This window comes from Nothoprocta perdicaria, unplaced genomic scaffold, assembly GCF_003342845.1.
Source record: "Nothoprocta perdicaria isolate Ctin4 unplaced genomic scaffold, notPer1 scaffold_65, whole genome shotgun sequence".
In the NCBI taxonomy this organism is placed as follows: Eukaryota; Metazoa; Chordata; class Aves; order Tinamiformes; family Tinamidae; genus Nothoprocta; species Nothoprocta perdicaria.
In genome coordinates, this window is record NW_020455921.1 from 2,940,511 (window position 1) to 2,964,896 (window position 24,386).

Here is a 24,386-nt window from a genome sequence, read left to right on the forward strand (position 1 = left end):
TCCCAACACAGTGCAAGACAGTTTGAATACACTATGGACATCAGCTGGGGGGTGCTCAGCTCTTCCTGAGTCTTTCTCCGTCTCCTTTAGTAGCCAGCTTCTGACATTCCTCCAAGTTACTGGTAGAAAGGAACCACACGTATCTATCTGACAGGAAGTGCTTCAGATATACAACTACGAAGCAGAATCACAAAAGAACTGATAAGCAAGGAGTATAAACTGAAAATGCCTGTTTTATTCAGCAGCTACTAGTCCACAAATCATGTGGGATTCAGTAAGGTAGGAGGGATCACTGCTTGAGGCCTGGGCTGCAGGGGGATGAGGAAAGGCAATTTGGAAAGTCCATACAAATTTTGCATTCATTTAGTGTAGAACTTTTTTTTTTTTTTTTTTTTTTTTTTTTTTCTTTAATTTGCCTGCCTCCCAGTGTTCAGACAGGAGTCATGTGAGCTTGTGAGCTGCAGGGACGGAGGCAGAGAAGAAATGTGTGCATTAGTGCAGAGTGCTGCTGGAGCCCTGGCAGAGTAAAAGGGAGGCAGGGAGAGTGTGAGAGTGAAAAGGGGAAGTGGTAGGAGCTGGAACAGCAGCAGCTGCTGATACCACATCGCTGCTCCTGCCTGGGAATCAGCTCCATTGCCAGTACGTTCTCCTGTCTCCAGAGGTGCAGATGCCTCTGGTTCAAAAGTCCTAGAAGATCCCTGGCACTTCCAGGAGCTAAGTGGGTGGTGATTTTTTTTTTTTTTTTTTTTTTTTTTTTGGCTGTGAAGAACATCCCTCTGGAGACTCTGCTCTTTTCTGCTCTTTTCTCAGGACCAAAAGAGGTATTTTATGTCGTTAAYGTGTGTCTTCTCTGAAAGCAGGTGTGGGATCTGAAAGAAAATAACTTGGGAAAGATTACAAAGCAGATGTGGAGAGACGTTGTGTATTTTCCTCTCTCTTTCTCTCCTTAGGAGATCTAAAGCAGTGAGGATACCCAGACATTAGGGTATTGTTTAACTAAAAATATGGAGGATGGGGGAGAGAGGGTTAAAGTGTGGGTGGGTGAGTATCCACTGTTTCCCATCTGTGTGGTGTCTCTCCTCACAGTTTCTCTGTATATGCTCTGGAAGTGGAGGAAAACTTTCTCTGTGCATCTGAATGCACAGCATTTATCCAATGCATATCAAGATATAAAATTTGTATTTATTTAATCTGAACGTGGTTTGCTTAAATCTCTGCCTGGCAAATCACGTTTCCTGCCACAACAGAGCTCTGCTTAACATATATGAGTTTTTGAGATCTTAAGGTCCAGTAGCTGTGCTAGCATTACTACTTGATTGCCTTTCTTCTGCCTTTCTAGTGCGCTTGTCGTCTGCTGTGTGCGCTSCCGTCCCGGCCTCTCTCCTGCCTGCAGGGTCTGTGACCCTATGGATGCCCCTGTGCAGATTTTCCGGGAGGAGCTGGGCTCCTCCTGCTCGCCGGGGCCCTGCCGTCCCCCCAGCACCAGCAGCAGCTGGCTCCTGGGCTGGGTGGACTACGAGAGCAACGGCACCGGCGCTTTCGGGGACGTCCAGCACAACCACACCAGCATCTCCCCCGCCATCCCCATCATCATCACTGCTGTCTACTCAGTAGTCTTTGTGGTTGGCTTGGTGGGAAACTCTCTGGTCATGTTTGTCATCATAAGGTAAGGGGGAATGCTTGGCTTTGGAGCGCTGGTTGAAAGAAATGCACAGGACAGTCCCCATGTTCCGTGWGGGGAGGGGAAGTAGTTGTGGCTGCAGGAAGCTTTCTGGAGTGTGTATATGAGGAGGTGGAAAAAAGTAACCAGAATGAGCTCAAAACGCTTTCACTCAGARTAGTTTACCTGGAACTGCAGTTAGAAGGGAGAAGCAAGTTAAAAGTGATAAATCCTGCAGCCTGCGGAAAAGGCATTATGTGCCTTGGAGCTGTGTTTGTCGGGTGCCMTCTAGGGATGAGAGACTGCTCTTGTCCAGGGAGAAGCTGGAGTGGAAGAAGGAAACTTCTACAAGGCAGCTTTCCGTCCAAGAAGTGCATATTTTGCTGTCTTACAGTCTTATTGCTCCCTTAGCAAGGTGGGAAAACTCAAAATGCTAAAAATATGCAGAAATACTCACTGTAAAACAAGGAATGTTGTTGCTGTGTTTAGTGGGTATGATCTCTAGTTGTTACCATTTGCTTGATTAAAGCAACGCAGAAGCTGAGAAACAGGAAGAAAGCTGTGTATCTGCACTGATACCCTGTCACATTAAACTACTTAGTGAAATCACTCATATTCATACTTACAGTTTTGTATTACAGCATATTTTAGTCTGAAGTTTCTTTTTGTCTCTTCTATTTGCAATTTATAAAAATGTTCTGAACTATGCATATCAGCAGGGTGGTAGCTACAAAGGAGAAATTCAACTTTTGTACTTTTGCTTCATATTCAATATGAAACTCGCAAAAAAAAAYCCTGAGAAAATAGTTTTGTGGAATGTTCACTGCTTAAATGAAACCAGCTTTAACACAAAAAGAAAATGAGTTATTGAAACGTATCTTGTGAGTCAAACATGCATTGGAAAGGGTCGAGCAATTGCAGGATAGTGAAATCACCTGTCGACCTGATRTAATAGGGTGAAGTTATCTGCAATGAAAGCAGTGTACTTATGTGCTTTACCAAAGATCATCTATAATGAGGTGAATATCCTTGAAAAATGGAAATAAAATCCTCTTTAAAAGTCAGTCCAATAAATAAAGATGCCTGTTGTCAATACAGGGGTTTGCTCTGGCTTTGTGAGCTGGCAATTTTTATACCCTTCCATCCTGCTTTATCCAGTATACAGGGTAGAGATTTCATTTATTGCCGTATATCTTTTGCAAGAAGAGAAGCTCTGCAATTGACAGACACTTTTCATAGCTTCAAAGGCAGTTCTTTTTCTAAGCTACCTGTCACTAAAAATGATAGTGCTAATTAACTGCCTCTGGCCAGTGGAAATAAATACAGTTAGCCAGAGCTCTGGAAGTTCTCCCTCTTATTACATTGTTTTTGTATATATTTTTTTCCCACTTCCCCACTCTCCTTCTTTTCAGCCATCCTAGGAATATTTTTATGAGGGTCCAGCCAGCTATGGCTCCCTCTCCTACCAATCCCCACTTTAGGCCTTTGCTATGGTTTCCTCTGCATCTATCTCCTGATTACGTGATCAAAGAATCTCCTTTTCCTAGGATTTCTCTGTGGAAAATACTTCAAATATTATTCAAATTACTTCAAATATTATTCAAATATCATGACATTAATATGTCTGTGGTATATATACACACAGTTGCAGATTTAAACTTTTTTTATTTTATAAAAATAATTTTGAAATACCCCAAATATTTGTGCAGAATGTGTCTTTTCCTATTTTTCTCTTAATCACTCATCTCTCTCACAACTATTTTCTGCATGGCTGCATCTCAAGATGAGTATTCACGAGCCACTGAAAATGCAGAGTGCAGAGATGCTGAGTGGGGAAAGCCAAGTCTTGTGGGAATTTTGTGGAAAGTAGTGGTAAGAGAGAGGATTACGCTCCCTGGCCATTCCCATTGCCTTTCCTTTAGCTGCCACAGGTCGCAAGGAGGATGGGGAAAGACACCTTGGCTCTCCTACACTCAGCATTTATGCTGAGGGTTTATGTGAACCCTCTTATTGCCATTTCTCTTCTCCCTGAATGCTAGGGACACGGTTCTCCTCCCAACACTTGCTGATTTGTTAGGCAGCACAGGCCTGTCTCCTTCTCCTATTTCTCTTTTAAATAGCATACTGTTACACATAGAGTCATCTTTTGGGTGACATTAGTAACATCCCTTATGTCCTTATGTCTTTATGTCCTCAGCCTCTTGATAAAACTGTTGTCAAGATTTAGGAGCCTCTGAAAAGTCTTGAGATGCCTCAGAAAGAGGCTCAAATCCAGACAGAAGTTGTGGAGTAGACAGGTCTCAGCCTATGTCTTCCTTTACAGTGCCATCCCTGCTCTCCCTGCAACTCCCCTTGGCAACTGTTTCCTACTTCTAAGCAAGGGTTACTGAAGAAGCTTGTGCAGACCAGCGAGTTGGTGTGGTGCAGACCATCTTAGAAGCCTATGCACAAGGGGGCTGCACGTCCAGAATCTCCTTCGGGTGTGTTTGGGGTGTGTTTCTACCCTACTGTCTTACTTTTGTGGATGGCTGAGAGAGAAAAATTAAAAAAAAAACCATAAAAATACAAAAAAAAACCCACAAAAATAATGGGAAATTTGCAGCTCAGTAACTTACAGACTACTATCAAAAAAGTATCAGAGTGTGATATGTCTGTTTAAAGACATAGATGTCTATAAAACTTTTCAATCTTGAATGGGAATCAAATTGTATCAATGACATTGTTTAGTCAGGAGAATGCTCTTTCAAATAATTTCTTTTTCAGATGACTATAATACTCACTGAAGATCTGGGCTAAGCAGCAGACATTGGCTCTTCCCTAGGCCTCCTGTTGGAGAKCATGTGCTTGTGTATCTATGCGACTCTGGTGGAAGTCATTTTCCTCCCTGCAGTGTTGGCAAAGAGAAGAGAGAGGCCTCAYGTAGAAGTTACACACCTCCTGAGTTAAAAGGGAGGAATTAAAGGGCATTTTATACTCTAGTAGAGAAGCACCAAAGAAGAGAGAAACAGAAAAAAAATGAACTAAGGAAGATTTCCATGTATGATTGTAACACAAAAAGAAAGAGAGAATTGCAGGTCAGAGTGTAGGGAATGGTGGTATATAGTCTGGAGAAGTATTTTTCTCAGTAACTGGAAAGGAAGGGAGAGCTAAGAGAAATACAAATGTTCCTATGCTGTCTATGAGCTGATGTACTTTGAAGGTCCTCAGCTCCTGAGATGGGAAAAGAAGATGGAGAAGAGAAACCAGTGAATGAAAAAGTGGAAACAGGAAAAGTGTTGAAAAGTGATTAAGAAAAATAACCTTACGGATATGGGAGATAGTGCTGAAGAGAAGGGGATAGGTTCMTACATAGAAGTAGAGACATAGTCTTTCCTAAGCTTTAAAAGCAAGGGGAGAGAAAATACACTGGGAGGGAGGTGGGAGAAATATATCTGTTTCAGCTGTTGGGAAATTTTTTATGATGAGAAAACATAAAAGCTGAAGCAGGGTAGTGATATTTTTCATCACTGTTTGAGCACCTGATTTTCTCATGTTGGTGAGAAGATCCCCTCAGCAGAGCTTTGTGTTGAAGTGGCCTTAGTATGGCTTGGTGGGCTGCCAGTAACTATAAAAGAGAATAAGCTACGTAGACTTGCATGGGCTCRAGTCCATGGTCAGCGGGCTGGAGGACTTGAAGGCCCACCACTCAGAAAAGCYTCTGATGTCACCAGTGTAGTGAGGAGAAAACAAAGAAACCTGTAGCAGAAGGGTGGCCCATAAGGGGTGAGATCAGCCATTGAATTGTGCACCTGARATTGATGGTGGAACTCTAATATATGTAGATATATTTTCATTTCTGTTACATTTCTAGCTTTCCTATGCTGCTAGCTTTGTTATAATCTCTTAGCTTTAACAAATTCTCATGCTTGACAAACAATGATCTCTTGAGTTCAGTATGACTAACCCTGCAATCTGAACGATTCCCAGACTCCCGTCTCACTGTGAGTCACAGCACAGCCACGTGGCTGTCTTGTACCCATTCCACATTCCCKTTTTCCATGTACCTTACCTCCATTGAGCACGGTGCCTTTTATTGAGATCAGCAGTTGTTATCATCAAAATGTTGAATAGCCAATTCTATTTTTTTCTAAAATTATTTTTAAGGCTTGCAACAACCTGAATAATATTCTACATTCAAAAACAATTTTAACAAGAAGCCATRTCAATAGATATGTAGATTCATTCCTAAGGGAAAAGAGAAAGCTTGWGTCCTGCTTTTGCTAAAGTTTAAGAAAAAGTATAACTAATAATACGTTTATGTTCGGATGTTCACTGAGCCCAATCAAAAYTCATATCATTTATGTAACATCTATTAAAAAATGTCATTTAAAATTAACTTATTTCCTTTTAATTATTTCCTTTTAATTAATAATTAAATTTAATTAAACTTTGTTTGCTTTTAATTATTGTCTATCATTGATTCCAAGCCAGAATGAATATATTAAAAATAATCTAAAAATAAAATTGATTCAATATACTAGTTAATATTAAATTTTGATAACAGCAAAAGATTATATATTATGCTTTTAAGTTATTCTTCTAATTTTATTAAACTATTTCTGAATATAGTATTTTCCTGAAATGAAAAATGATCTTCCAGAAGAGAAAACCTGGTTAAATTGCCAGTTGTCTGTTACCTCTAATCAGTGTGACTTCATTCTTTTACAAAATCACAGGGTGAGCAGCTAAAAGTAAATGTGCATCTGTAGTGAGTTTGGAAGTTCATGGCTTTTATCTATTGGTGGCTTGATTACAAAGTTGACACCTTACTACATCAGTACAGATTGACAGGTAATTTGTCATTGGATTTCAAAGAGCATCTCTTGGTGCTTCAGTTCATGGCTGTTTCCTCTAGTCCTTTCAGTGGCCACCACTGAAAAGAGGCTGCCCCCTCCTCCTCATTCCCTCCCTTGAGGTATTTATAGACACTGATCAGGTCCCCCCTCAGCCTTCTCTTCTCCAGGCTGAACAGGCCCAGCTCCCTCAGCCCTTCCTCATAAGGCAGATGTTCCAGGCCCCTGATCATCCTSGTAGCCCTGCACTGGACTCTCTCCAGCAGCTCCACATCCCTCTTGTACTGGGGAGTGCAGCACTGGACACAATACTCCAGATGTGGCCTCAGCAGGGGGGTACCTCAGTATGGACCTCAACAGAGGGTAGAGGGGGACGATCACCTTCCTCATCCTGCTGGAGACACTCTTCTTAATGCACTGCAGGATCTCATTGGTCTTCTTGGCCATGATGGCACACTGCTGCCCCATGGTCAACTTGTGGTTCACCATGACACCCGGTTCCCTCTCTGTGGGGCTGCTCTCCAGAAGGTCCGTCCTCAACCTGTGCTGGTGTCCACTGTTATTCCTCCCCAAGTGCAGGACTCTGCACTTGYCCTTGTTGAACTTCATGAGGTTTCTCATTGCCCAGTTGTCTAGTCAGTCCAGGTCCCTCYGGATGGCAGATGTGAAGGTTGTGAACAGCCTTGGCTGCAGAAGCCATGAGATGATGGAGTTCACGTTCTTACAAGGAGGGAAGAGGGCAGTAGCTAAGATCACAGCACAGGCAGTCAGAACTAGCTTTGGCTTCTTCAGGAGCTTTCTTAGAAGAATCTCATGGGATAAGACTATAGAAGGAAGAGGAGTCCGAGAGAGATGGTTAATATACAATGATCAGCTTCTCCAAGCTCAACTATGCTCAACTGCACATCTTGGTGAGCAAGAAGTTGAGCAAAGGGACCAGGAGATATTCACAGATGAACATGAGCAAAACTCAGACATGAGCAGGAAGTGTACAGAAGGTGGAAGCCAAGACAGGACACTTGCGAGGGATATGACTAGGAAGGCCAAGGCCTATCTGGAGTTCAATCTGCCAAGGAATGTCAAGAACAAGATGTGCAACATTACACAACAGTAATGAAAGGATGTGTGCCTGCTACTAAATGGGACAATACAGGGAAAGCAGAGAAGGCCAAGATCCTGAAGATATAGAGACACTGAGGTGCTTATTAATACACAGAAGTCCAGAAGTCCACTTCAGGATACTGTCAYGTAGGCAGCATATAACTTTTGTAAGATTTCAATAATTGAAATAAATAAAAACATGCAAAATTTAAAAATAAACACTAACAATGTATGTCTTTTTTTAGGAGTCCCTTCTGGTGTTAAATTATGGCTGTTGCCCAAAATGTGATAATGATTTATAGCCCTGTTTGAACAAGGAGACTGCAACATATTGATTTTTACATTCTTAACATAACCTCAGGCTTAGTTTTAGCTTGGGCATAAACCTTTTTTTATTGAATGTTTAGGTGCCAAAACATATATCAGAACCATTATATTAAATTGATCTGTTTTTGGAATAGATTTTTTTTTAATGTTGAGATGTGACATATTTAGAGTGTGCCATGAATGTAATCTTGAGATTTAGTTTTTCAGACTAAACTTTTCAGTTGCTTGGTCCTCCGTATATACCATTCAGAGAAACCTAGTGGAACAGAGACTGCATACTGGTGATAGGTGTTTTTGCAGCTTGCTTTTATACATGCTTTAGCCTTCATTTTCATTCAATGACTCAGGTATCTACCAAAAATATGTTTTTGTTACACCTTTTTATTCTTCATGCTTTTGTAGTTTAGCTAGCTATATTATCATTGCTGGAGAACATTGTTGTGGTATGTTTGCTAGAGTTGCTAAAAAAACCTTCTCATCTCAGATTTCATGCTGTAGGGAACATTTCACACTTAAAAAAAAAAACAGATTTTCTCAGATTTTATTGACTTTTGCTGTATTTTTAATCACACTCCTTTCTTCTGCCTGAGATATTTGTAGAAGCTGTCTAAGGATCAGTCTGAAGTTAGTCTTGGAGATTTTTGAAAACAATAGTTAGGCTAAATTGTGATGGTTTTGAGAATTTTGTTTCTGACATATAAGTAGACATCATTTTAACCTTGCCCTTTAAAAATTATCATATATTCACCCAAAAATATTTCCAAACAAAAGATTTCATCTTGACTCTGTTTTTCAGCTGAGTTTCCACTTATCTTCCAATTATTTAAATCCCACAGACATCAGACCTACTGATGCTTCTTGCTTATTCTGCTTCTTGAAATTATATTCTAGCATCCATTTTAAAAGAGGGATGTTCCATTCATTTTTGGTGTTGGAAAGCTTTGTTATATGCATTTAACAAACCATTTTCTAGACACGTAATTTGTAGTGAACAGCTTATACACCAACATCTAATAAATATTTTAGTGATTTCTGAAATTATTATCTAAGGAAATGTTTGTCATTAATTACCAATGTGTCCTTTGTGATGCTGCTATGCTCAGGTATCTCATATCTTCTCTGCTAGACTAATTGAGGCAGGTTGTATTTTCCTCTTAAATGACATTTAGCTATTTGAACAATAATTTTAATTTTGCAAAGGAAAATATGCTTCCCTTACTCCATCAAAATTTTCACCTTGGCTAAGTGCAGATTTGGGTGAAGTAAGGGAGAGGGGAACCCTAAACTGTATATAATACTGCCAMTTGTATTTTAGTGCCATAGAAAAAGCTGTAGGAAAGCTAGAAAAGTTGTTGAAATCTGCAAGTCAAATCTCTCACCTTATGTTAGAATCAAGGCTCTTACAAATCTTATTTCAAAGTTTCAAAATTGTGTGGATTTAGCACTGTAGTGTCTGTCCAGTGGGACCTTCGTTACTGAGCTAGATACCCATGACACCAACAGATGAACAGTTTTTAGGTGAGCAGTTGGTAAGGCTATCAAAGATGAGGTTGTTCGATGAATGTGTCACTGAAAAAAAAACAATAAAGCTTATCAAAACTAGTGGAATGGCAGGCTGTGGAGTTTTCTTTTTTTTTTTTTTTTTTTTTTTTTTTTTCTAATATGCATTCTGTCCCATACACAGCTTTGATTCAGATGCATTGAAAGTTGTCTAAATGATGATGACTAGATGAATTTATATTACTTATTACCTATGAATGATGAAACGTCCTTCCTGTGGGATGAATGTAGTGAGGAAAATTAATTATATGTGTGTGTATTGTATCATGCAACAAACCTACGCTGCTCAATTTAACTGCGTAAGCATATAAAGTATATATGTGCTCAGAGAACATGATTGATATTCCAGCTTCAAAAATTAGGATCTTGAAGCTATCTAAAAAATTAGTTCTATTTTACAGAGGGTGTTTCCTATTCCACCACTGCGACGGAAAGTAAACAGTAAACTGTCCTTATCCAAATTTGGAAAAGCTGTTAAAGATAAATAGAAGTAATTATTCAGAAGAGCTATTAGCTATTTYGCCTTTATCACGGACCATTACATTTCATTCAAATATTTCTGCACTGAGCTTTGTAACTTGTATCTGACAAAAGCATAGCTTTTTGCAAAGCATCAGACATTGATTTGAAGACATAAAAAGATAGAAAATTTGCTCCTTTCCTGTGTAATTTGTTYCAAATAATAATCATCCTAGTTGTTAGGAAAAATCCATCATTGTTTCTAAGCTGGATTTGTCTAGCTTTGACTTTTACGAATTGTTCCTTGTAATGCTTTTCTCTGCAGTCTGAAAGAACTCTTTAGTACCTGCTATTTTCTCCCTGTAGAGGTCTTTAGACACTGTAATCAAGTCACCTCAGTGCTTTTGGGGAATTTTTTGTGCTTTTTTTTTTTTTTTTGATAAACCAAATGTATTGAGCACTTTAAGCTGCTCACAGAAAGATTTTCCTCCAGTCTCTTCAGTTATTTTTGTGACTTTTATGTGTGCTTTCCAACTTTCTATATTTTTTTTTTTCTTTTGCACTCTGAGCAAGATAACAATTCCAAATTTCATCAGTTCTATCTGTAGAAGCAAAAATGCCTTTCTACAACTCCTGTGTCAGACATTTAATGGAAATCAGTCCATTTTAGCACATATTTGCAATGTAAACTTTTAGTGGATTTTTATCCAGTCTGATAGCTGGTTTGCATTCAAAGCTGCTTTTCTTTCCCAGAAGGAAAATTCTGAGTCTAATAAWTGTCTTATGTTACCCTTGTATTTGCGTTTCAACAGTATCTTACAGGCTACAACTTGAACTAGAGGACTTATCAACTTACTTGATGGAAGRCCTGTATGGGGTGTTGATGTGGAAGAGCTAGGGATTCCCAGCTGTGACTGGTGCCTGTGTTCTCATTACGGCTCTACCCCTCACCTGAGGTAGAGGGAGCTTGGACCATGGGGTCATGCAGCAMCTGTACAGCTTTGGCTGCTGCTTCTTTCTGGTTCTTTTTGCCTAGTTTTTCCTAATGCATCACTTGTTGGAACTTCATTTGAGATAGAAGCTTGGACACCAGGCAGCAGACAACATGCAATTATGAGGAATATTTGCAGCCATTTGCAACAGCTGGTAGAGGGATAGAGTATAGCTTGTACCATGTATGGATCATGTCCATTGTACTATGAGTAGAGATCGAGGGAGAACTGTTTGCTTTCTATTCCTATGCAGTTCTCTTCAATGCTTTGAACCAGCGTGTGGTTTAATTTTCTCAAAAATTGTAATGAGTGATGTAGAAAAACTGATAATTTTATTTAAGGCTTTATGTTGGTCATAAATTGGCATTTTTTGTTCATATTTTAATTAAAAAAATAATCTATTTAGCAGGTTCATTTGTCAGTAATGTGAAATAGTATTGAAGGTTTTTACCTAATTGTTTTAAAGGCAAATAGACACGTTATACTATAGAATGTTCATTAGCTGGAATAGCCAGGTCTTATATTTCCATATTTAAATTATTTAATGATGCATAGCAAAATCTGGCTAGACATATTTCTGTGTGTTTTGCATGTGAACCTTTTGTTAGAGCACACATTCAATGCAGGTGAAACAGTTTGGAGCATGAAAAATCTGGCATTGAATCTTATAAGAGACTAGTACCCATGAGCAACATCAACTACTTAAGGAAAAGGAAAAGGAGGCATGTCAGAAAGGAGTGTTAAGTGTGCCCCGGTATTCATAATGGAGAAAAAACACGGGCYTCCCTTCACGCTTAGGGTCCATAGCAGAGTTAGTTCTCTGCATCCTGGAACACAAGTTGTTGCTCCAGCAGTTAGATTATCATTGTGACACAGCAAAGGCAGCCTGTTTTCTCAAAAATGGGATCCTACTCTTCTGTGTGAGTTAAGGATCTTACCAGTAAGTACTTCATTTGAATGAAATTAAAGGATAAAGAGAAATTAGTTGTATGATTTTCTGCCCCCCCCAATATGATTTCCTATTTAAACAATCTCCACATTTTACGATTTGTGTCTGGAAGGAGAATTGGGAAGAGCTGAGGATTTGAGAAGACTGAAATAGCACTTGAAAAAAATGGATTAAATTCACTCATATATTTGTTTTTGCCTGTGGTAAACAGTTTTAATTGATAATGCAGCTGCTGAAGGACTGAGTGAAATGCAGTCATTGTCATCTCARTGGGCCTGAATGTGTGTCCTGTGCAAATTAGAAATGATAGTGAAATTCTATCTATGGCAAAGATTCCCTGATAAATTGTTACATATTTGAATGTAATGATATAACAATATTTTGTCATAGTAAAGCCATATTTTTTTGCTTTTCAGGTATACTAAAATGAAGACAGCAACCAACATCTACATTTTCAATCTGGCTTTGGCAGATGCGCTGGTTACCACCACAATGCCTTTCCAAAGCACTGAGTACCTGATGAACTCTTGGCCATTTGGGGATGTGCTCTGTAAAATAGTTATTTCAATTGACTATTATAATATGTTTACTAGCATATTCACACTGACTATGATGAGTGTTGATCGATACATTGCAGTGTGTCATCCTGTGAAGGCTTTGGACTTTCGTACTCCTCTCAAGGCAAAAATAATTAACATCTGTATCTGGCTACTGTCCTCATCTGTTGGCATATCTGCCATAGTTCTTGGAGGAACCAAAGTCAGAGAAGGTAAGCATGAACATTCAAGTTCAAGCTTTTTTGTTTCTCTGATAATATAAACTGTAGTTTGGAATATTGACTAAACTTTAAAATATATTGTGGAACATTTGACTGTGAGATATAAATAATGTAAGCTCAGATGCCATTACTAACTAAAAGAACCAAATGCACTTTGAAATATTGTCTTTGCAAGGATGAGACCATCCTTGTAAAGATATCTGTGTAAGAGTGGCCAGCAGAGGAGAGTAATCAAGAATTTGAACCCTGTGGAGAGATCAAAGAACATCAGCTTAGGTTGAAACTTGAAATGTTGGTTGAAAGTGCTTTTTTATCTGTTTTGTGAGAGTGGTTTTCATGTAGTTCCAAAACCAGAAACTAATTTGCCCGTCATTAGTACTAGCAGTAAAATCATCATTAGTTTAAAAACCTTGGAGCTGATTATAAACAGCCAATTCACAAAACAAAAGTGTGGTGAAGGAAGTAAAGAGGTCACTAGCTGGAAAGAGAAAATTAAGCTAAATGCCTTAAGAAAGACAATATCATAAATTCTGGTATAAAAAGGAATGGAGATGTATGTAAGCACTTGGAAAGGCTAAGAATAAAACCAGCACCCACTGGGAATAGAGTACATCAGAGACAAAAGAACAAGAATACAAGAATTAATGAAATCTGTATGCAGAGCACCTGTAGACTTTACTTGAAATTTCTAATTAATTAAGGATTGCAGATGTAAYACCTCCAACTAGTGATTCATAACCAAAGTTGGCCATCTAGGGAGTTAAACTTATTTTGAAATCCTGTTTGGGAAGGAAAGGGAAGAATCATTTTCACACACATACGCTTTATACTCATAAGCAAAATATCCACAAAGCAGGAACAGCTCTGTGTTTTCAAAAGGATTGAGGCCTCTAATGATGCCCTTGTGCTGAGCTTAACCTCTTACAGATAGCTCTATAAAATACAAGGTCATGCATATTTATTTTGATGGTAACATTGCTTGAAATGTAAATAATCTTTTGAAGATTATTTGAAATATCTGCATTGAAAATGTTCATTACATGTCTTTTCTAATGGAAATGTTCCACTTCTTCCAAGAGAAATAATACACCTTATGGGACACTTTTACCTGACATGAAAACATGTTCAGAATGAAACTATTTGACATAGATCAATGCAAACAAAACATCAATGTACTTCAACAACCTCTGAAGGGACGATGTGCATGGTTGCTGTTCAAGATGTATAGATTTTGTTCTTGGTATTGGTCTTCTGATAAGTAGATGCAGGGAGAGTCCTGTGGAAACACTACTTCCAGCCCTGTGGAAGGTCAAGTGTCCTGCTCTGTGGCACTATAACTCTTCTAGTAAGGTTTTGAAAGGCTCTCTAAGATAATGTCTGGCTCAGGAAAAATTTACCGTTAGTTCTCTTCATGTGCAAAGAATAATTGACTTGTACATATGAAGTGTTCATGGATCTGAAACATTGACTCAGGTAGGTGTTCTGTTTGGAGCATGTCTAACTAGAAGAATATTTCTATTATTCAATATAACCATCACATTTATAACAGGGGCTGCAGTGAGTCCAGAAATGAGTGAAATTTTTCATGCTGCGTAGCAGGAGCCTCTTTTTCCCGCCCTAAAACAGACACTAGTAACACATGTCTCCACTAGGACAAATGAGCTCTGAAATTATGGACAAATGTCTTCAGACTCTACTGTTCATCCTTGCTTGTCTAATCTAAGGTCTCTCTYGAGCATTTATTGCCAGTTTTCTAATCTAGTGTGTTCACAAATTGATCTGATAAATGATATAGGGGATGTAGCAGGGATATTCCATTTACCTGAAAATTGGAGCTCAGGACTGAAATTTTAATTTCTGTTAATGAAAATATTTTTTTTTATATACAAGGCCTCCATGGGGTTCACATTTGGGCATTAGGTGAACATTAAATAGGAAGTGTCCATATCTGAATTTTGCACCATACCTTAGTGGGATCTTTCTTGGTAAAGATTCATTCACTTAAAAAAAAAAAAGGAGTATATTTTAATATATACAAACTAGTAAGTAAAATTCAGCATTTTTCTCTAAATAATTTCATTGAAATAGCTACCTTCCTTCATGTGTGAGAAAGGTCAGTATGAAATCTTAAGTGCTCACTTTGTGCCACTATTCTTGATTTTCATAAGGATAAAATATAAATTGGATTTCATTCTCTTCCTAAGTTGCTGGAAAAGTTTAGGGTATTGTGCATCTTTTGCAATGGTCTTTGATGATCATATGGTTGTAAACTGGAATTGCATGCATTTCTTTATACTATATACATTAAATGAAACACATGGATTTTAATGAGCTTCAAAAAAAAAGATTTTTTTGCATAGAAAGTAAGCAATAGTGAGATCTAAAACAATAATTAAATTTGTATTTGATTATTTGAAATTCTAAAGTATCTTTCAAAGTATCTTTTTACTTTCTAAAGTATCTTTCAAGTGTTAAAGCACAGAAAGCATGTCCATATTTAATCAAAATTTTAAACTGTTTTGAAAAGGCAAGTACAGAAATTCACTAGTATATTTTGGGGTGCATGTTTGTGACTTTTTGTAAGCAAAATAGATTTTTGCCTTTGTTATGCATCAAGTCTGAATTCTACATTGCCCTCTCACATACAGTCAAATATTTTCTTGTTTTTGCTATTATTTRTTTTTGATCAGAACTAGCATGCATGAGTGAAACACCTTATCTGCTAAGTTGTATTTCCTCCTCCAAAATTACCTGTTGGAAAACATTGGACTAATTTCTCGCCTTTCCTTTTCCATTCCTGGAAATCCTACCTGCATTTTTGCCCTTTGATGTGGGATTATGATTGGGCTGTTGTTAGATTTGTTTTTCCAGTTGAAGTGTTTTGTGTTCCAGCACGACTTCATAAAGGCTTGATAACATAACACAGCCAGCTTCATAACATAAGCTTCTTTCTCTTCAGATCTGTCACTGTGACTCCATTCATACAACTTCCCATGACTCTGTCACAGTGATTTGGCTAGCTTACATATTTTAAACATCACTGGTTATTCTAATTTAATTGTTTTCATAAATCTGGACCAGAGATTAATTACTTGTGAAATTAGCGTAGTAGAGCTGATGAAGCAATGTCCCCTGGCAGGAGGGTTTGATGAGCAGCTGGATGTGGTCGAGAGCAATTAGCTCCAGTCACACCCCATCTTGACCCAGAAGGACATATGCGACTGAAGCTCTTCTAGTGTGGCTGGATCCTGGCTTCCTTGCAGTTGCTAGGCCATGATGTGCTACAGATAGCAGCAATAACCAATGTGAAGACTTCTTTGAAGATGATTTTTGGTGTTTCTAGAATAAAATTGAATAAAAGCAATAGATGACCAGAAAAGATCACAGAAGATTTATACAAGTTGTCTAAGAAAGAGCTAAATCATACTTGTTCTATCAGTTTAGCATTCTTCATCAGGTTTGTGTGATCTGTTTTGTTACTCTTCAGCCTTCAGAATTGTCCATTAATCTTTATAATTGTCCATTATATTCTTTATAACAAAGAATCAAACTGTTTTACTTTAGCTTCAACTTTTTAATCTGGCATTGAATATGATCAGGTAACAGTTTCCTGCTATCTAAATTTGCAAGTGTCTGTATGATATAACAATGATAACTTTTTTCCCCTTGCTGTTCTATCTCTTTGATGACATCCAGATATCAAGGAAATATGGTTTGAGGGAATTTTCTCTGACTAGTTCTGCTGGAGACAGATACGAAAATGTTATGTGGAATAATATATTGAATTTTTCCATTTTTAAATCTGATTCAATAAGAGCCAATATGTAATAATTTTTTAAAGAATTATGCATTTCATAGGGAAAATGAAAACACTCTAAGAATAATGCAGTGTGCTAGAGGATACAATCTAAACTACAATTCAGAGTGAAATATCTGTTTCACTCAAAGTGTGACTTTGACTTATCTACAGGGGAGTTTATCTGCTGATAGTTGTTGGAAATTTATTCTTTCTCTTGCTTTGAGATTTGTCTTGTTTCCTGTGAGTTTCTTTTAATTTTTTTTTATTTTTTTTTCATTTGGTTTATATGTTGGAAGCCTTCAACTAGATCAGTGAGTGAAACCTAAAATATTTATTTGCTTAGCAATCTGCTGTCAGATGGAATGTTACTAGGACACCAAATAATCTGGTAGCCTGTGACTGTGTATCCTGATATGGGCAAGAAGAAAGGGAGTAGACCAGATCCTCAAGGCCATGTATGAGCTGAATTTTCAATGACATGACTTGTGGAAAGAGCAGATTATATTTGACTCTGCACAAGCACACATTTTCTCTGTCTCTGTTTTAACTGAAAAGAAGGGGTTGCCAGGAAATAAGTTTTCTGAATACAAGCAGTTACATGTATTTCATTTGCAATGAAGAAGGCACATGGGAAAACATTATTACACAATTATCATATAGTGGTAAAATCTTCCTACAACCACAAACCTCATTTACCTCCCACCATTCATGATAGCAAAAATCTGCCTCCTCCCAAAGGCAAATGCATACATTGCTTAATAACAGCTATGAGATTTCTACTCTGTTAGCATGCTATTTGTTCTTGCTTTAAATCTCAATGAAATTCAAAGAAAAACAACTGTTCAACCCATCTTTATACATTTTTATTTTTGCATCTCTGCATTTTTATCTCCTCCTATGGGAGACAAAATCTGTACAGTGTTAAACATTTTAAACTCCCAACTCCCTCTAAGTAATTTCTAGAAACAATTTCAATTGTAATTGAAAGCTTTCGTTGGAGTGATGTAAGAACTCCATTTATCACATTACCTGATAATACCTTTTGCTAGCTTATATTATGACAGTGTTATTGTTTTGCATATGGAATAACAACACAATCTTCTTCTCTTGTTTCTTTTGTTCTTAGATACTGCTAGCACTGAGTGTTCCTTGCAATTTCCGGACAGAGATTACATGTGGTGGGACATCTTCATGAAAATCTGTGTCTTTGTCTTTGCATTTGTTATTCCAGTTCTCATTATTATTGTTTGCTATACTCTGATGATCTTGCGTCTTARAAGTGTACGGCTTCTCTCGGGCTCTCGAGAAAAAGACCGAAACCTGCGCCGCATCACCAGATTGGTTCTTGTGGTTGTGGCAGTATTTATTATCTGTTGGACTCCTATTCACATTTTTGTTCTGGTTGAAGCCTTAGGGGATGTGTCCCATAGTACTGCAGCTATATCCAGCTACTATTTCTGCATCGCTTTGGGTTACACCAATAGCAGCCTCAATCCGATCTTGTATGCTTTCTTGGATGAGAACTTCAAGAGATGTTTCAAGGACTTCTGTTTCCCATTTAAGGTGAGGATGGACAGGCAGAGCACCAGCAGAGTCAGAAACACTGTGCAAGATCCAGCTTATATGAGGGAAACAGACGGGACAAACAAACCTGTATGACTAGTCGTGGAAATGTCGTCTTACTGTCCTCAAGAGAGAGAAGAATCCAATGATCTAGGACTGACTCAGGTTACTACTGCCGTTTGAAATAAACTCACCAGAAAGATACTTATGCAATGTTTAAGAAAACCTAGCAGTTTGAACTATAACAAGTTAATTATTTACAAACAAGAAACTCCTGAAAATAAGCTCAAATGACAAGGACCTGACTGGAGGCCAGGTTTTGGGGTCATGTTTACTGTTGGGGAAATAGGATGCACTTACTATTTTACCAGATGACTCTGGATCAGGAAAGCTCTGGCTTTGCTCTTTACAATATATAAAGTAATATTAAGCAACATTTGGGCTTAACTCTGAGTTATGCTAGAAATATGTTTTTGATCTGACAATAATTACTTCTGGAAYACATAGTTTGGCAACTTGATTTGTTGTACTCTTTTACAGTGGAGAATATTGTTTAGGTTTCTGCAGAATTGCCAGAGCTACAGTCAGTATTCTCCTCAACTAATATGTCCATAATAATTGTCTGTGCTGTGGAAATCAAGATAAGCATGATCTACCTACATACCAAAGTGATTTTATTGTGTCTGTACATGGTAAAGCGTTTCAATGTTTTAAAAGTTAAAACATTGGGACCTAAGGCAAATTGTTAGTATATTTTTAGCATATGCTATGTGCTATGTTTTTATGTGTTTTTCCAAGATGATTGCACATTTATTTGTTGTGAATAATATACATGCATTCCAGCAGTGTATGTATAAAAGACAGGAAAATTTCAAATTCTTTGTTACAAAACTGCTGAAATTTTTCCCCCATTTATTATACTGGAATATAAATATTTGCCTTCCATTTTCAGTAAAGAGTACACTTTAAAATAATGCTGTACTTGTTTTCCAGGACATTTTGCAAGCAGATCAAAATAAATATTTGAAGTTATTGCATTTACCAGTACACTGATTAAGCTGACTGATAGAGAGGAAAATAGTATGTAACATATTGGATGCTCTAATGAAAACAAAAGTTCTCCTTTTAGTGATGATAATAAAGTTTTTTTGGGGATACAATGCTGTGAAGATGGAGAAGCCAAGACAGAGAGAAGTTCCTGATCTTGTTGAAGGTAAACTTATAGCAAAACTGAATCTAATCTTTTGCTTTCAGTCTATAGCTTTTAGTCTTAACAGTTAAATATTACTATTCTAAATATTACTCTTTCAGCTTCTCTGAAGTTTGGGGAAACAATGACAGTAAATTCACTGGGAACAGGTCTAGCCACCAGAAGTCTCAATATCCTTTTTGTTTTGGACAGAATCATCAAACAGGTGGATGCCTTTACTGCATAGTAATTTTGCTGAGAAACACAGTCTCATTTAGTCCTAATGGACCATCAAACCAACCAACCAAAAATTCTTTGTGCACACCAGTACAAATCATGAGATTTGCCATTTTAGCTTGCAGTACTGTCTTGTGGAAATGGTGTAGAGACGCAAGTGTGCTGAAAAAATTGACTTTCTTCGTTTTCAAATATGGTCACATATGTCAAATATTTTTTCTACTGGATGGACAAATGCAGCTACATTCATCTTGCAGTACCAAAACCAATCCTGAACAGACTATAGTCTTTATAGCTGTGTAGTGGAGCTGCTATATGGAGCAGACCCTGTGAAATTCAGACCCTGGGGCTCAGTACTTCAGAACTAACTACTTTAATAAATGTAATTAACTGTGTTAGAGAAAATATTGCAGATAATCTCTATTGGCTAAATCTAGCACTTTCTGGTTGTTTCTAAGTGGTAAGTGAATAGGTGACCTCAGGTTGCCTCATTCACCTGAGGAAAAGAACGATGTGCACACAACAGCTTGTGTGTTTCCAGGTTCCTCTATCTGTCTGTCTGCTTCAAAAGTCGCTCTGTAATATGCATATGCATTTCTAAATAATGTTCTCAGGTTTAAATAGTCACAAAGAGAAAATGTTTTAGGTAAAAAGCAGCAATCAGAAATATCACAATCAGAAATATTTAACAAGTTAGGAGTAAATGAATGGGAAAGAAATAGATCCTAGTTTTCATTAAAAAAAGCTGTATTTTTGCCCATGTTTTACTGGTCTGTAAGTTCATGATTTTCAATAGAGATATTATTCTATACAATATGTGCAGTGCTTAATGAAAAATCAATATTGTGCTTAAGTTGTAAAAAGGAGAAATCTAATAATCATTTTTTTTTGCGGTGACCTTCTTTTTTGTAACAAGATCATCTTCCTTATCATGCTCTGGGAGAAGTGTAAGGTCCTTGCAAATTTTCTGTTTGAAAACATTAGGCTTGAAAAGTGATACGAAATTGAGTGCTAAAGATTGATTTATTTCCATTGAACACTAACAGAAAAATTAGTTTGGATAAAGCCTATAGTTACAATTCAGTATCTCATTGGTTCTTATTGCCCAAGACAACATTATAACAGATTTTTGTTTTATTTAATGACAGTCATGATTTCCTCCTATGCTAATGAAAGCAAATAGGTATTGAAAGAAAGAAAGACAAATTACATAACTAATTTCCATTACACAGGCATAGGTTGTAAACAGAAATAAAACATAATTAGATCATTAATAAAAAGAATACTGTGCATGCACTGTACATCATACCCAACAATCGAATAAATAAAGGCAGAAAACCTCAGTTGTGGTGGTGAGAATATAAAGGATGGAATGTTTGTGTGCATGAGAACCAGCTCTTCCTATCCTAGTGTGTGCACATGTGTGTATATAGAAAGCTATTCAGTGTCTCACTGTTATGTATTCAACATATATTAGATTGAAGAGGACACAAATATTCAGTATTATTTTTTTCTGGCTATATGGATGAATAAAGTGTTAAAGAAAGATTATGCATCATTGCTAAAATAAAAAAAAATAAAAAAAGATGTGCTCTACTGTGTGTGAATGGCAGCTATTTTTCCAGGTATAGAGCAAGGTGACACTAGAGCAAGGTGATTAGTTCTGAGAGATGATCCCTTGTTTTGAATCAGACTTAAACATTTTCAGTTCAGCATCTGGCAAACCAGCTACCAAGCTACCATTCATATAGTCTCACATTAAGCAAGGTTACAAGGAAGTGTTCCTCAAAATATGTTAATTTCCATGTTTTTCTGTGATGATACCAGATGAGGTCAAAAGAACAAGTTTTACAATACTGTCAGAACAGTCAGATTTTGTATTATTTCCAACACACTGAGAGAAAACCCTCTCGTTGTGATCTAGGCTGCTCAGTGTCACACATCTAAGCCAAGTCTGTGGCATTTAAGATGTTCCAGGGGGAATATAGGACTCTAAAATATCCTGGGGGAGTGGAAATAATGACACACAGACATTGCATTTGTCTATCTCTCTTAAACATAGTAGCAACCATTTTCTAATAGGAAGCCTAAAGAAGGATGAGATTTTTCATTCAAATGCACAGCTTAATTTAATTTTCATACTGTGCCCAACTGAAGCAACGCAGCTCACTTAGCTTTTAAGTCAGAATAGCACCCTAAACTGTTCAGCTATGACTGTTCACCATTCATAAGTGCTTTATGTCCCAAAGGGAAAGAAAATTAGTTTCAAAAATAGTGTGCAGCTGCGTATACAATTTTTAGTAGGATTGAAGTGTATTCTCCCATCAACAAACAGGCTGTTGCCCAGGGAGGTTGTGGAGTCTCCTTCTTTGGAGATCTTCAAAATCCACCTGGATGCAACCCCGTGCCAAGTGTTCTTGGTGTCCCTGCTGGAGCAGGGAAGTTGGAATAGATGATCTCTAGAGGTCCTTATCAGCCTCAACAATTCYGTGATTCTGTGAATTACTGAAATTATATATTTGCTGGTTATCAAATATTTGATATATTTGCTAGTTATCAAATGTTTGATATCCAATCTTCATATTAAAATGCTGAAATATTGTTTTTCTGCTTGCAGTTGTAACTGGCTGGAAAACATCTATATTTATTATTTTTTAGTCAGGTTCGTTGTAGAATTTGATTTTCTCTTAAACAACCTTGGCTGTGTAACAGAAATCCAAGAAACCCATTTTTTGAGGATTATTGACTATAGAAGCAATGGAAAGAAAAGTGAGGTTGAGCAAAGCCAATTTGCCACACAGAAGGCAGATACACTCCTTAAAAAAGGAAAAAAAAAGAAGAAAAAAAGAAGTCATCTGATGTTTCCTTTCTATACTTCCATTGTGAAAGCATAAAAATACTTAATTTGCAAAAGATACATATTGGGCCCTATCATGAAAGATCAAATTATTCTGGATTACTGATTTCAAAGTGCWAGTTTTAATATTACAAATTTTCCTTTATGGGTGTTCCTTGCTGACAAGACTCAGTTATTGACTATGCATACTAAGAAAAGTCTGAAGAGACAGAAAAACAGCAATCAAGCAGAATATTCTTGTTTTCTCTGATCCAGCTCCTTGCAGAAATGTAAATGAAGTCTATCATCACAGTGCAAGAATAAAGATGAAACTTTTCTGCAGAAAAAGAAATATGAGGAGTTAAAAGTCATAAGAATTTACATATATATATAATACCATGTGAAAATTGTTGTAAAAAAAAAAAAAAAAAAAAAAAAGAAATTAAAGCCCATGGCTCAGGCCCAGTCTAAAAGAACTTGTGTAGTTGAATCAAAAACTTAGAAGGATAAAAATTTTCTTGCTTGAAACCACCATTTCATGTATTAAACCAACACTAAAGAGAGCAGGAGTATAAAACAAACTCTGGGTTCTGGATATCAGGGAAGCTCTTGTCCAGCTTTCTTGAAAGGCCACATGTTGCTCTGAGAAGGATACCCAGGAATTTTAGGCTGAATTACAGTGTCTGATGAGAAAAGAGATAGATTATAAGATGTCCTTTTCCATAGGACTGAGAAATACCTATTTTAAAATGAATCTAAAGTGAGAACTACTACTCAGGGAAGGAATAGCTGATGACATGCTTTGGTGTTTGTACAAAAGCCTTCTGTATTCATTAGATAGAAGAGAAGCATAATTTTAGGGAACTTTAGAAAATATGAATATTTTCATAAAGTTACTTTTTGGTGAATATGCACAACAATGTTGAATAACTGGACAATTTTAACAACGAGTATTTTCTTTTTATACTTACATTCTGTGTTACCTTTTGGCATGTATACTACCTAAAAATTGTTTTCATCATGCCAATATTCAACTGTGTTAAATGATCTCATGTTGAAAAATAAAAGAGGTAGAAAACATGTTCTTTCTTTCAGTCTCTGTAATAGCASTTTGCAAGGGTAGCATGGGGACAATGGAGAAAAAAAATGGAAGTATTTTTTTCCACATCTTCAGAATCACCAAGAAGAACGTTTATTTCAAATAATGCATGTGACTCCTCACAAAGTAACTGCACTGAAAACATTTTCCTTACACTYGCTCTGCCTCTACCACATGCAAGCAGTAGAGCATACCCGGTAACACATGATGAAAATATCAAAAGACCAAAGATTTTTATTGTGATTGCAAGTAAAATGTTAAAGATAAAACTTTCCAAGAAAGTATCTAATTAGATAAGCATACTAYGAAGTGTTAAAAAAAATAACATTTTTGTCTTTATGTCATAATGTATTTTTAGGCAAAGTTAAAAAAAAGTACTGCGGATCTTGTTATGCATCCTAAATGGAACATTAGCAGCTTTGAGCATGTCCTGGGATAGATCAGAATTGTGTGACGTCTGGTAATTAGAAAGCTAGGATTTAGCACTATCTTCAGTCTTCTGTCTGTATTTGTAGTATTTGGACTYTGAGATTCCTTATTTTACGAACAGAGAAGTAAATATTTTTCTCTTCTGAAGCAAAATCCTGGTCCAAAGCACAGAGATTTTTGTAAATCATAGGCATATTAATATCTTTCTTCATAAATGATCTGCTCTGGTCACATTGTTGTTTTGTAACTGTGTAGACGAAAAGAAGCAAGGCCTTCTTACCTAAATAGCAGCTTGATGGATAGAGACTGATACTATATAAATGTGTCCATAAACCCCCAGTTGGATTTAGTGGCATGAAAATTTGAAAGTAGAAATATGTGATATGCACAAGGCCTAGAGACACCTACTAGTAGTAAGGGCTTAGGAAGAGGTTTATGTTATAAAAGATAGGAGAAAAGAGAAATAGAGAATGTGTGTGTTTCTATGTGTGAATCTATAAAAGATTTTTTTTTCCCTTACAAAAAAGAAGTGTTTATTTTACATTAGGTTACATCAAAGATACAGCTGACTTGATC

At 37.0% G+C, this 24,386-nt stretch overlaps 1 protein-coding gene across 1 annotated transcript; it reads left to right on the forward strand.

Moving 5' to 3' along the window:
- Window positions 1-1,330: 1,330 nt before the first annotated feature.
- Window positions 1,331-18,328, forward strand: OPRK1 (opioid receptor kappa 1). Its single transcript, XM_026050106.1, has 3 exons — window positions 1,331-1,666; window positions 12,297-12,649; window positions 17,584-18,328. Exons 1-3 carry the CDS (start codon window positions 1,407-1,409, stop codon window positions 18,114-18,116), a joined length of 1,146 nt encoding a protein of 381 aa, XP_025905891.1. The 5' UTR covers window positions 1,331-1,406; the 3' UTR covers window positions 18,117-18,328.
- The last annotated feature ends 6,058 nt before the right edge of the window (window positions 18,329-24,386 follow it).